The sequence below is a fragment of the Cherax quadricarinatus genome, chromosome 3 (assembly GCF_038502225.1).
Source record: "Cherax quadricarinatus isolate ZL_2023a chromosome 3, ASM3850222v1, whole genome shotgun sequence".
Classification (NCBI taxonomy): Eukaryota; Metazoa; Arthropoda; class Malacostraca; order Decapoda; family Parastacidae; genus Cherax; species Cherax quadricarinatus.
This window is the reverse complement of record NC_091294.1, coordinates 49,121,452-49,135,715: the sequence shown is the minus strand read 5'-3', so window position 1 is coordinate 49,135,715 and position 14,264 is coordinate 49,121,452. Positions and strand designations below refer to the sequence as shown.

The 14,264-nt window shown below is 48.5% G+C and overlaps 1 protein-coding gene across 3 annotated transcripts in view; it reads right to left on the bottom strand.

The window, feature by feature from the left end:
• The window catches only part of LOC128684046 (uncharacterized), a 919,796-nt gene that overhangs the window by 447,467 nt on the left and 458,065 nt on the right, over positions 1–14,264 (bottom strand). For 2 of the 3 annotated variants that reach the window (XM_070091768.1, XM_070091784.1), the window contains exon 2: positions 3,610–4,379. In XM_070091768.1, the coding sequence (XP_069947869.1) occupies positions 3,610–3,694 (85 nt within the window). In that variant the 5' untranslated portion in view covers positions 3,695–4,379. Of the gene's footprint in view, positions 1–3,609; positions 4,380–11,276; positions 11,413–14,264 lie in introns of those variants that run through there. The other variant, XM_070091774.1, reaches the window with a different exon arrangement.

The window sequence follows — 14,264 nt, the reverse complement described above, 5'->3', positions numbered from 1 at the left end:
CACCAGGTGACGTCACTAGCAACACTTCAATAACAACTTGAAGTCAGACGAGGCGGTGATGCTCAGATCACCAGGTGACGTCACTAGCAACACTTCAATAACAACTTGAAGTCAGACGAGGCGGTGATGCTCAGATCACCAGGTGACGTCACTAGCAACACTTCAATAACAACTTGAAGTCAGACGAGGCGGTGATGCTCAGATCACCAGGTGACGTCACTAGCAACACTTCAATAACAACTTCAAGTCAGACGAGGCGGTGATGCTCAGATCACCAGGTGACGTCACTAGCAACACTTCAATAACAACTTGAAGTCAGACGAGGCGGTGATGCTCAGATCACCAGGTGACGTCACTAGCAACACTTCAATAACAACTTCAAGTCAGACGAGGCGGTGATGCTCAGATCACCAGGTGACGTCACTAGCAACACTTCAATAACAACTTGAAGCTCAGAAACTGAAACTGATACCATGAAAAGAAATAATAACCAAAAAGGCCAACGTGGGTTTAGCTGTGAGCAGCTGAACCCAGGCGAGTCACCCAGAGCAAGAGAGAAAAGAGTTTTTTGCGAGGTTCGATCCTCCGTACACTGAATGTGAGACACAGACTCCGCCATGTTTTACTTTTGTATCGTAAATTGTCTTCGAATTTTAACTCTTCAAGGGAGAGGGACGAGGTAGGGTGGGAAGGAGGTGGAGGGTGCCCTAATACTGGTGAAGGGCTCTTGATGCAAGAAAATGGAGCGGCCCTTTCCCTCTCTCTCTCTCTCTCTCTCTCTCTGTCAGACCAAACCTGATTACTCACTACCCATACCATTCCCGAGGTTATGTTTAACCTTTCCTATTAAATATCTCATATGAATATACTACTACTACTACTACTACTACTACTACCAATAATAATAATAATAATAATAATAATAATAATAATAATAATAATATTATTATTATTATTATTATTATTATTATTATTATTATTATTATTATTATTATTGGAATTAGAAGCATCCTAATGCAAGTGAAAAGACCAAAGAAAGGCAGGGGAGTGGTGTCGGTATAGCTCCAATTCCTTGGATTAAGGCCCTATCGCCTGCATTAAAGTTGTCCTCCCTGAAAGGGTGATATCTCTGAAGATTTCCATTAGTCCGTCGGAGGAAGACGCTGTGAAACAGGGCACTGCGACTTTGAGACAAATAGCCGACTTTATCAAACATTATTAGCCCTCCCCTCTATTTTTAACCTAATTTTTAACATCCATGTAGGTAGAAATCTACGAATATTGTAAATGTGTTTGAGATCTCAACAACCAACTGCATTTACTTTGCACAGAGATTAAATTCCGTCCAGTTCTTGCAGGGCATTACAAAGAAATACTGAGGAAATTCTTCTCTGTTGAATACCGAGTGAATATAAAGATTGCACGTCAAATATTGAATTGTTTAATGTATTGCAGCCCCTCAGACCTTCATATAATGTAAATGAGATCGCCTCTCTTTGTCTCCGTCTATGACCGGCTTTCTTAGAAATATTAGGCCCATTATATTTCTTGATATATTAATAGTTTCTCTGTTTGTGTCTTTAAGGCTGTCTGTCTGTCTCTGTCATGAATGTCTCTCTGTATGTCTGTCGCTCTCTGATTCTCTCTCTCTCTCTCTCTCTCTCTCTCTCTCTCTCTCTCTCTCTCTCTCTCTCTCTCTCTCTCTCTCTCTCTCTCCCTCTCTCTCTCTCTCTCTCTCCTCTCTCTCTCTCTCTCTCCTCTCTCACTCTCTCTCTCTCTCACTCTCTCTCTCTCTCTCTCTCCTCTCTCTCTCTCTCTCTCTCTCTCTCTCTCTCTCTCTCTCTCTCTCTCCTCTCTCTCTCTCTCTCTCTCTCTCTCTCTCTCTCTCTCAATCCAGGAACTTGGACACTTCGTAGGAATGCCCAGACAACTGGTTCACGGAAATCAACGCCAGAAAGTGTAAAGTTATGAACAAAGAGGAAGGACAAACCAGGGACCGAGCAGAGCCTAGGTCACACAGAAAGAGAAGGATCTCGGAGTAAACACAGTGCTGAATAATCACAAAAAGCACACATTATCCGAACAGTGAATGCTCTGTATATGGAAGTTATTACAGCAGACTCAGTAAGCAGATTCAAGTGCATGTACAATATAGCCGAAGAGGTTTGAAATCTCTAGAATCACAAAGGTTATGAGAATTATAAGAAAAGAATTCTAAGAAAAATAAATTACACAAATAGTGAGCATAACGTTTGCAGAAAAACTGTTAGAAAAAAAATATAAAAAAAAGTAAATTAAGAGCTAATAGGACATAGCAAAAAAATCTTCAACAAAAAGTTGAAATAATTCTTTTGGAAAAAATAAGTGGAATGGTGGTTAGGACTTAAATGAGACTTAAACGATATAACGAAGGTTCCTAATGATGTGAATTGAGAAAGATGAAGGATTAGCCTAGCGCTCCAACATAACGAGGGGAAGGGGGAGGTGGAGCGAGGAGAGAGGAGGGTGGGTTATGCTGGTAGAAAAGGCAGCTGTGTCATTGTTCCATTTGTTGTTGTTGTTGTTGATTTATGTTGGTGGAGGGTGGATATGCATGTTTTCATGTGTTTTTGTCGTCTGATGGGTTACGTTGGTGGGGGGAGAGGGGAGGAGAGAGGGATTTGTGGTAGAGCAGAACTGGTTGTGGGGTGACCAGAATTAATTAATACCTACATGTGAATGCATATTTTAACTTAAACTTTTATTCTTTTACTGTCAACGTCTAGGTGTGGCCACCCATCAGATTACAATATATACTCATTTTCTTTGAAAGATTAAATTATTATTTTCATTTATTTTAATATTAAGATTTGAGAAAAAATCTCTATCTCTCTGCGTATTCCATTTTCTTTGTTAAATCTGCTAAAGTAGCATATTAATGAAAGTCATATTTTAGATAACTGTTGTGGAATATCTTGTTTCAGTGGAGACTTGGGCAGACGTGTACTTATGTTTATTTATGTTTTTAAGATGACTGTTCCATTTGTTTGTGATTTGCTTGCCGGTCTAGAGGACAGTTTGTATTGCATAGGTTCAGCGAGAAAGCTCCTCACACATGTATTGACAGTTTGTAATTGCGATGATGAAGCTTTCTCAGCCCTCATTACGGAATCTAAATGCATTATTATATTTTTCTATGAAGATTTTGTGACATTATTAATTAGAATGGTATAGTGGAAAGACACTATGTGCTGTGAAGCTACTTTTCCCTCTAAATAGAACTCTGCTGACTTGTTCAGTCTCTGATGTTTCTCTCCATATGTTTTTCTACTATACTAGCCAGCAAGTCTTACCTCTCACAAGTCAGAAGTGTTTTGTGTGGTGTCAGTGACCCTGCCTGCCATCTGTTGAAGCAGATGATGTCTCTGTAATTCTAGTAGTTTTAGAAAATAATAGTAGGGAAGAATTCAGACTAGTAATTTTGAAAGTACGCTTATTATATAGTCTCCCATCCTTTAGCCATCTGCTCTATTCTTCTACCTATCTCCTTCCCTACGTTAGTCCCTAGCACCGCCTCGTCCTCTTCTTTTTCCCTCCCTCTCACTAGTAAGGCAGCAGAGAGCCACTTACCTCCATCTTGGTCACTCATAGTGAGGGGCAGAAGACCGAGTACACACACCATCTTCGCCACCACTGTTGTCGTCTTCCCCATCATCTTTTTTTCTGCTCGTCCTTGTCAGAGATTTATTCTCGTCTATTTCTTTCTTGTTCCCTTCCGAGTGATTTACTTGTTATCTTATTTTTCTTCGTTGCTTTATTTCCCTTTCTCACTTTATTTATTTCGTCTCTGATTTATACTTTGGGTTTCTCTCGGCTGCTCTGTTTTCGTTTTCTCCTTCTTTTTCGTTGATATATTTCATCATTTTATTATATCATCTTTAACTCAATGGTAAAGTATTTTTTTGTATGTGAAAGTATTCATTTTTGTTCACTGGTTTCTTACGTAGCTAATTTTCAGCTTCTTGATGTTGCTGTCTCCTATACTCTACCGTTTTGTGATTTATTCTCATATTTCAATGTTTATATTTTTTTGGATTTACTGATATTTTTGGAGTTCACTGTTTTGTGCTCAGTTATGTTTTTATTCACTTTTTTGTCTGCACTTATTTTTGATATGTGTGTTCACTTGTTTAATACGTTAAAAGAAAACAAGATTTCATGACATCTTTATTGATGTGGGTTCTTTTTTACTTGCTATAGAATCGCTGATCATCACTCTGTCTTTCCGAATAATTGTTTTATTTGGCTGTGTTTCACTTGTATCTTTCCAGTTTGGTTTGTTACTGTTCTAACTTAGACAATATTTATTCTGTTCCCTGTCTTGTTACCTTTAGTGTACTCTGAGAAAATAAACTGAACCATTTAGTTTTCAGAAGATTCGTAGTATATTTTTTTGCATTTTCGCCCTCCCTCTCGTTATATATTTACACTTCTTTTTACCTACAGTTTCTTTTGAAGCCTGTTAATCAAATATTCTCTTAGTCTCTTTTGCGCTTCAAATATATTGAATTCCTGTGTCAGTTTTGTTGTGGTAGAATTAATTTTCATAACCCGGTTTCATGTTCTTTTAGTGTGTTGCTTCACCACAGGTGTTGACCAGACCAGTGTGTGTTGCTTCACCACAGGTGTTGACCAGACCAGTGTGTGTTGCTTCACCACAGGTGTTCACCAGACCAGTGTGTGTTGCTTCACCACAGGTGTTCACCAGACCAGTGTGTGTTGCTTCACCACAGGTGTTCACCAGACCAGTGTGTGTTGCTTCACCACAGGTGTTCACCAGACCAGTGTGTGTTGCTTCACTACAGGTGTTGACCAGACCAGTGTGTGTTGCTTCACCACAGGTGTTGACTAGACCAGTGTGTGTTGATTCACCATAGGTGTTGATCAGACCCGACCCGTGTGTGTTGCTTCACCACGGGTGTTGACCAGACCAGTGTGTGTTGCTTCACCACAGGTGTTGACCAGACCAGTGTGTGTTGATTCACCACGGGTGTTGTCCAGACCAGTGAGTGTTGCTTCACCACAGGTGTTGACCAGACCAGTGTGTGTTGCTTCACCACAGGTGTTGGCCAGACCAGTGTGTGTTGCTTCACCACAGGTGTTGACCAGACCAGTGTGTGTTGCTTCACTACAGGTGTTGACCAGACCAGTGTGTGTTGCTTCACCACAGGTGTTGGCCAGACCAGTGAGTGTTGCTTCGCCACAGGTGTTGACCAGACCAGTGTGTGTTGCTTCACTACAGGTGTTGACCAGACCAGTGTGTGTTGCTTCACCACAGGTGTTGACCAGACCAGTGTGTGTTGCTTCAACACAGGTGTTGACCAGACCAGTGTGTGTTGCTTCACCAAAGGTGTTGATCAGACCCGGCCACCCGTGTGTGTTGCTTCACCACATGTGTTGACCAGACCAGTGTGTGTTGCTTCACTACAGGTGTTGACCAGACCAGTGTGTGTTGCTTCACTACAGGTGTTGACCAGACCAGTGTGTGTTGCTTCACCACAGGTGTTGACCAGACCAGTGTGTGTTGCTTCACCACAGGTGTTGACCAGACCAGTGTGTGTTGCTTCACCAAAGGTGTTGATCAGACCCGGCCACCCGTGTGTGTTGCTTCACCACATGTGTTGACCAGACCAGTGTGTGTTGCTTCACTACAGGTGTTGACCAGACCAGTGTGTGTTGCTTCACTACAGGTGTTGACCAGACCAGTGTGTGTTGCTTCACCACAGGTGTTGACCAGACCAGTGTGTGTTGCTTCACCACAGGTGTTGACCAGACCAGTGTGTGTTGCTTCACCAAAGGTGTTGATCAGACCCTACCACCCGTGTGTGTTGCTTCACCACATGTGTTGACCAGACCAGTGTGTGTTGCTTCACCACGGGTGTTGACCAGACCAGTGTGTGTTCCTTTACCACAGGTGCTGACCAGACCAGTGTGTGTTGCTTCACCACAGGTGTTGACCAAACCAGTGTGTGTTGCTTCACCACAGGTGTTGACCAGAGTAGTATGTGTTCCTTCACCACAGGTGTTGACCAGACCAGCGTGTGTTGCTTGCCCACGGGTGTTGACCAGACCAGTGTGTGTTAGTTCACCACGGGTGTTGACCAGATCAGTGTGTGTTGCTTCACCACGGGTGTTGACCAGACCAGTGTGTTGCCTCACCACGGGTGTCCACTAGACCAGTGTGTGTTGCTTCACTGCGGGTGTTGACCAGACCAGCGTGTGTTGCTTCACCACGGGTGGTGACCAAACCAGTGTGTTGTTGCACTACGGGTGTTGACCAGGCCAATGTGTTCCTTAACCACGCGAGGTGATCAGGACAGTGTGTTGCTGCACTAAGGGTGGTGACCAGACGAGTTTGTTGCTGCACTAAGGGTGGTGACCAGTGTTGCTGCTGCACCACGGGTGGTGGCCAGGCCATTGTGTTGCTGCACTACGGGTGGTGACCGTGAGTTGTTGCACCATGGGTGGAGACCAGACCAGTGTGTGTTGCACTACGGATGGTGACCAGACCAGTGTGTTGCTGCACTACGGATGGTGACCAGACAAGCGTGTTGCTACACTACGGGTGCTAACCAGAGCAGTGTGTTGCTGCACTACGGGTGATAATCAGACCAGTGTGTTCCTGTACTATGGGTGGTGACCAGACCAGTGTGTTGCTGCACTACGGGTGGTGACCAGACCGTTGTGTTGCTGCACTACGGGTGGTGACCAGACCAGTGTGTTGCTTTATTACGAGTTTGGAGCAGACCAGTGTGTTGCTGTACTACGGGTGATGACCAGACCAGTGTGTTGCTGCACTACGGGTGGTGACCAGACCAGTGTGTTGCTACACTACGGGTGGTAACCAGAGCAGTGTGATGCTGCACTACGGGTGATAATCAGACCAGTGTGTTCCTGTACTATGGGTGGTGACCAGACCAGTGTGTTGCTGCACTACAGGTGGTGACCAGACCGTTGTGTTGCTGCACTAGGGGTGGTGACCAGACCAGTGTGTTATTTTACTACGAGTTTGGAGCAGACCAGTGTGTTGCTGTACTACGGGTGATGACCAGACCAGTGTGTTGCTGCACTAAGGGTGGTGACCAGACCAGTGTGTTGCTGTACTACGGGTGGTGACCAGACCAGTGTGTTGCTGCACTACGGGTGGTGACCAGACCAGTGTGTTGCTGCACTACGGGTGGTGACCAGGCCAGTGTGTTGTTGCACTACGGGTGGTGACCAGACCAGTGTGTTGTTGCACTACGGGTGGTGACCAGACCAGTGTGTTGCTGCACTACGGATGGTGAACAGACGACTGTGTTGCTGCACTACGGGTGGTGACCAGACCAGTGTGTTGTTGTACTACGGATGGTGACCAGACGAGTGTGTTGCTGCACTACGGGTGGCGACAAGACTAGTGTGTTCCTGCACTACGGGTGGTGACCAAACCAGTGTGTTGCTGTACTACGGGTGGTGACCAAACCAGTGTGTTGCTGTACTACGGGTGGTGACCAAACCAGTGTGTTGCTGTACTACGGGTGGTGACCAAACCAGTGTGTTCCTGCACTACGGGTGGTGACCAAACCAGTGTGTTGCTGCACTACGGGTGGTGACCAAACCAGTGTGTTGCTGTACTACGGATTGTGACCAGACCAGTGTGTTGCTGCACTACGGGTGCTGACCAGACGAGTGTGTTGCTGTACAACGGGTGGTGGTCAGACCAGTGTGTTGCTGCACGACGGGTGGTGACCAGACCAGTGTGTTGCTGCACTACGGGTGGTCACCAGAGCAGTGTGTTGTTGCACTACGGGTGGTGACCAGACCAGTGTGTTGCTGCACTACGGGTGGTGACCAGACCAGTGTGTTGCTGCACTGCGGGTGGTGACCAGACCAGTGTGTTACTGCACTATGGGTGGTGACCAGACCAGTGTGTTGCTGCACTACGGGTGGTGACCAGACCAGTGTGTTCCTGCACTACGGGTGGTGACCAGACCAGTGTGTTGTTGCACTACGGGTGATGACCAGACCAGTGTGTTGTTGCACTACGGGTGGTGACCAGACCAGTGTGTTGCTGCACTACGGGTGGTGACCAGACCAGTGTGTTGTTGCACTACGGGTGATGACCAGACCTGTGTGTTGTTGCACTACGGGTGATGACCAGACCAGTGTGTTGCTGCACTACGGGTGATGACCAGACCAGTGTGTTGTTGCACTACGGGTGATGACCAGACCAGTGTGTTGTTGCACTACGGGTGATGACCAGACCAGTGTGTTGCTGCACTACGGGTGGTGACCAGACCAGTGTGTTGCTGCACTACGGGTGGTGACCAGACCAGTGTGTTGCTGCACTACGGGTGATGACCAGACCAGTGTGTTGCTGCACTACGGGTGGTGACCAGATCACTGTGTTGCTGCACTACGGGTGGTGACCAGACCAGTGTGTTGCTGCACTATGGGTGGTGACCAGACCAGTGTGTTGCTGCACTACGGGTGGTGACCAGATCACTGTGTTGCTGCACTACGGGTGGTGACCAGACCACTGTGTTGCTGCACTACGGGTGGTGACCAGACCAGTGTGTTGCTGCACTACGGGTGGTGACCAGACCACTGTGTTGCTGCACTACGGGTGGTGACCAGACCACTGTGTTGCTGCACTACGGGTGATGACCAGACCACTGTGTTGCTGCACTACGGGTGGTGACCAGACCACTGTGTTGCTGCACTACGGGTGATGACCAGACCACTGTGTTGCTGCACTACGGGTGATGACCAGACCACTGTGTTGCTGCACTACGGGTGATGACCAGACCAGTGTGTTGCTGCTGCACTACTGGTGATGACCAGACCAGTGTATTGCTGCACTACGGGTGATAACCAGACCAGTGTGTTGCTGCACTATGGGTGGTGACCAGACCAGTGTGTTACTGCACTACTGGTGGTGACCAGACCAGTGTGTTGCTGCACTACGGGTGGTGACCAGACCAGTGTGTTGCTGCCCTACGGGTGGTGACCAGACCAGTGTGTTGCTGCACTACGGGTGGTGACCAGACCAGTGTGTTGCTGCACTACGGGTGGTGACCAGACCAGTGTGTTGCTGCACTATGGGTGGTGACCAGACCAGTGTGTTGCTGCACTACGGGTGATGACCAGACCAGTGTGTTGCTGCACTATGGGTGGTGACCAGACCAGTGTGTTGCTGCACTACGGGTGGTGACCAGACCAGTGTGTTGCTGCACTACGGGTGATGACCAGACCAGTGTGTTGCTGCACTATGGGTGGTGACCAGACCAGTGTGTTACTGCACTACGGGTGGTGACCAGACCAGTGTGTTGCTGCACTACGGGTGGTGACCAGACCAGTGTGTTGCTGCACTATGGGTGGTGACCAGACCAGTGTGTTGCTGCACTACGGGTGGTGACCAGACCAGTGTGTTGCTGCACTATGGGTGGTGACCAGACCAGTGTGTTGCTGCACTACGGGTGGTGACCAGACCAGTGTGTTGCTGCACTATGGGTGGTGACCAGACCAGTGTGTTGCTGCACTATGGGTGGTGACCAGACCAGTGTGTTGCTGCACTACGGGTGGTGACCAGACCAGTGTGTTGCTGCACTATGGGTGGTGACCAGACCACTGTGTTGCTGCACTACGGGTGGTGACCAGACCAGTGTGTTGCTGCACTACGGGTGGTGACCAGACCAGTGTGTTGCTGCACTACGGGTGGTGACAAGACCACTGTGTTGCTGCACTATGGGTGGTGACCAGACCAGTGTGTTGCTGCACTACGGGTGGTGACCAGACCACTGTGTTGCTGCACTACGGGTGGTGACCAGACCAGTGTGTTGCTGCACTACGGGTGGTGACCAGACCAGTGTGTTGCTGCACTTTGGGTGGTGACCAGACCAGTGTGTTGCTGCACTACGGGTGGTGACCAGATCACTGTGTTGCTGCACTCCGGGTGGTGACCAGACCAGTGTGTTGCTGCACTACGGGTGGTGACCAGATCACTGTGTTGCTGCACTACGGGTGGTGACCAGACCAGTGTGTTGCTGCACTATGGGTGGTGACCAGACCAGTGTGTTGCTGCACTATGGGTGGTGACCAGACCAGAGTGTTGCTGCACTACGGGTGGTGACCAGATCACTGTGTTGCTGCACTACGGGTGGTGACCAGACCAGTGTGTTGCTGCACTACGGGTGGTGACCAGACCAGTGTGTTGCTGCACTACGGGTGGTGACCAGACCAGTGTGTTGCTGCACTACGGGTGGTGACCAGACCAGTGTGTTGCTGCACTACGGGTGGTGACCAGACCAGTGTGTTGCTGCACTATGGGTGGTGACCAGACCAGTGTGTTGCTGCACTATGGGTGGTGACCAGACCAGTGTGTTGCTGCACTATGGGTTGTGACCAGACCAGTGTGTTGCTGCACTATGGGTGGTGACCAGACCAGTGTGTTGCTGCACTACGGGTGGTGACCAGACCAGTGTGTTGCTGCACTATGGGTGGTGACCAGACCAGTGTGTTGCTGCACTACGGGTGGTGACCAGACCAGTGTGTTGCTGCACTATGGGTGGTGACCAGACCAGTGTGTTGCTGCACTACGGGTGGTGACCAGACCAGTGTGTTGCTGCACTATGGGTGGTGACCAGACCAGTGTGTTGCTGCACTATGGGTGGTGACCAGACCACTGTGTTGCTGCACTACGGGTGGTGACCAGACCACTGTGTTGCTGCACTACGGGTGATGACCAGACCACTGTGTTGCTGCACTATGGGTGGTGACCAGACCACTGTGTTGCTGCACTACGGGTGATGACCAGACCACTGTGTTGCTGCACTATGGGTGGTGACCAGACCACTGTGTTGCTGCACTATGGGTGGTGACCAGACCACTGTGTTGCTGCACTATGGGTGGTGACCAGACCACTGTGTTGCTGCACTATGGGTGGTGACCAGACCACTGTGTTGCTGCACTATGGGTGGTGACCAGACCAGTGTGTTGCTGCACTATGGGTGCTGACCAGACCAGTGTGTTACTATGTCTCTTTTAATTAGATGTAACTTTTTTAAGTCTATTCAGTTAATTTTTTTTTCTTTTCTTCTTTTTTATCACTCAACATATTTTTTTTTTATTTTATAATGTGATTAATGATTTTCTTTAATGACGTAATGGTTTTTCGTCTATTTCATAAACATCACTTGATATTATCCACAAGAAATATCCCATCAGGTGTAGATCATTGTAGCAGATTGATTCGTTACCTTCACTGGAGTCTGTTCATGTATCTTGTGACGCACACATGTCTCAGTGAAACATTTCAAATTGTATTAAGCTTGTTGGTAGTGTGTTCACACAGGGACACCGGTACAAAGTCGGCGCTGCCAGGCTAGTGGCTGGTCTGCGCTGCCAGGCTAGTGGCTGGTCTGCGCTGCCTGGCTAGTGGCTGGTCTGCGCTGCCAGGCTAGTGGCTGGTCTGCGCTGCCAGGCTAGTGGCTGGTCTGCGCTGCCAGGCTAGTGGCTGGTCTGTGCTGCCAGGCTAGTGGCTGGTCTGCGCTGCCAGGCTAGTGGCTGGTCTGCGCTGCCAGGCTAGTGTTTGGTCTGCGCTGCCAGGCTAGTGGCTGGTCTGCGCTGCCAGGCTAGTGTTTGGTCTGCGCTGCCAGGCTAGTGGCTGGTCTGCGCTGCCAGGCTAGTGGCTGGTCTGCGCTGCCAGGCTAGTGTTTGGTCTGCGCTGCCAGGCTAGTGTTTGGTCTGCGCTGCCAGGCTAGTGGCTGGTCTGCGCTGCCAGGCTAGTGGCTGGTCTGTGCTGCCAGGCTATTGGCTGGTCTGCGCTGCCAGGCTAGTGGCTGGTCTGCGCTGCCAGGCTAGTGTTTGGTCTGCGCTGCCAGGCTAGTGGCTGGTCTGCGCTGCCAGGCTAGTGTTTGGTCTGCGCTGCCAGGCTAGTGGCTGGTCTGCGCTGCCAGGCTAGTGGCTGGTCTGCGCTGCCAGGCTAGTGTTTGGTCTGCGCTGCCAGGCTAGTGTTTGGTCTGCGCTGCCAGGCTAGTGGCTGGTCTGCGCTGCCAGGCTAGTGTTTGGTCTGCGCTGCCAGGCTAGTGGTTGGTCTGCGCTGCCAGGCTAGTGGCAGGTCTGTGCTGCCTGGCTAGTGGCTGGTCTGTGCTGCCTGGCTAGTGGCAGGTCTGCGCTGCCAGGCTAGTGGCTGGTCTGCACTGCCAGGCTAGTTGCTGGTCTGCGCTGCCAGGCTAGTGGTTGGTCTGCGCTGCCAGGCTAGTGGCAGGTCTGTGCTGCCTGGCTAGTGGCTGGTCTGTGCTGCCTGGCTAGTGGCAGGTCTGCGCTGCCAGGCTAGTGGCTGGTCTGCGCTGCCAGGCTAGTGGCTGGTCTGCGCTGCCAGGCTAGTGGCTGGTCTGTGCTGCCTGGCTAGTGGCAGGTCTGCGCTGCCAGGCTAGTGGCAGGTCTGTGCTGCCTGGCTAGTGGCAGGTCTGCGCTGCCAGGCTAGTGGCTGGTCTGCGCTGCCAGGCTAGTGGCCGGTTTGCGCTGCCAGGCTAGTGGCTGGTCTGCGCTGCCAGGCTAGTGGCTGCTGACATCTATTTTGAATTATTTTCTCGTGAATAAAGTCACTGAACACTGGTTTATTTTTTTCCTCATCTGTTCGCACATTTGTGAATTATGAATATCTTTAGTTTTTATATACTTCACTGCTTAGCCTGCATCTTGATTTTCATAATGATTTTCACAGCGTTTTAGCTTTTATAATTCAGTTATTATTTCATGAGTTGTGTCTTTGATAACTTAGGTTTTGCAGTATTGTCAGTAACATGTGAGTTGTGTTTATAGTGTTTCAGCTTTCACAGTTGATGGAACGCGAATATTGTTGTCCTGGCGTCGTGGGTTCATTCACTGCACAACACACAGTTGACCTGGAATACATCAAGGACACGTATTAGAAACAGACTTGGTTATATCACAATGTAAACTAAATCGTATCAGAAAGCTAGTGAAGATTTGTTTAATAATGAGTTTATCATATCATATAAATTATGAATTCTCAATGGTCAGTACGCTGAGGTCAGTGGTCACGTGTGGTCATACCTGCCTAAGCTCTTTGGAGTTAGCATGGGCTGTTACCAAGTACCATGGCTTGTTGTAGTGTTTTAGAATCTCAGGTTCAAGTGTTAAGGAGATTCTTCTTCTTCAGGAGGAAAATAGGAACCTGAAGCTTCGCATAGACGAGTTTGGGAGTGAGTGTGAAAAGGATTTAGCTGGTAAGGAGGAAATGGTCACCAGCAGTGATAGTGGCAGCTGCTTTAAGTGGCAAGTGGTTCAGAGTTCAGGAAGAAGGAAGATGAGGGGAGTTAACAGAGAACATGTGAAGGTAGGAAATAGATTCTCTGTTCTCCAAGACGAGGGTACTTCAGTGGTTAGTGAGGTTGAAGGTACCACTGATTCCCCTGCTAATCAAGGTAAGAATATTTTAATAGTAGGTGATTCTCAGGTAAGATATATGGACCATGCTTTTTGTAACAGAGACAGACAGGTCAGACAGAGAGTGTGCCTTCCTGGAGCTGGTGTTGGTGACATAGTCAGCAGGTTTGATAATATTATGGCAGGTAATGGGAACATTCCCATTATCTGTCTTAGTACACAAATAACCCGCACATAAAAGAGAGAAGCTTACGACGACGTTTCGGTCCGACTTGGACCATTTACAAAGTCACACTAACCAGAAGTGGAGCAGGACGGCTATATATAGGCAGGAAGAGGTGGTGGTGGTAGTTGTAGTAGTAGTAGTAGAAGTAGTAGTAGTAGTAGTAGTAGTAGTAGTAGTAGAAGAGGTAGTAGTAGTGGTGTTATTTATCTGTCTTAGTGCTGGGGGTAATGACATTCCGAAGGGCAGGAGAGAGGAGTTGCTGGATAAGTACAGGTCAGCCATAGAAGTAGTTAGGTCTAAGGGAGGGATCCCAGTCATATGTAGCATCTTGCCTAGAAAGGGAGTGGGCAAAGAATGGATGTCTAGGGCAACTGGTATAAATTGCTGGCTAGACAGGTACTGCAATGAACTTGCAATCCCATTCATTGATAACTGGGACCTATTCTTTGGCAAACGTGGTATGTATGCAAGGGATGGGGTTCATCTCTCTGGGGATGGAGTGGATGCATTAGCCAATTCGATTGAGAGGGTAATTGATGACTTGTCTAGGAATTTAAACTGATAGAGTATAGAGGTATGGGTGTTTGTGGGAAACAATCAGGCTACA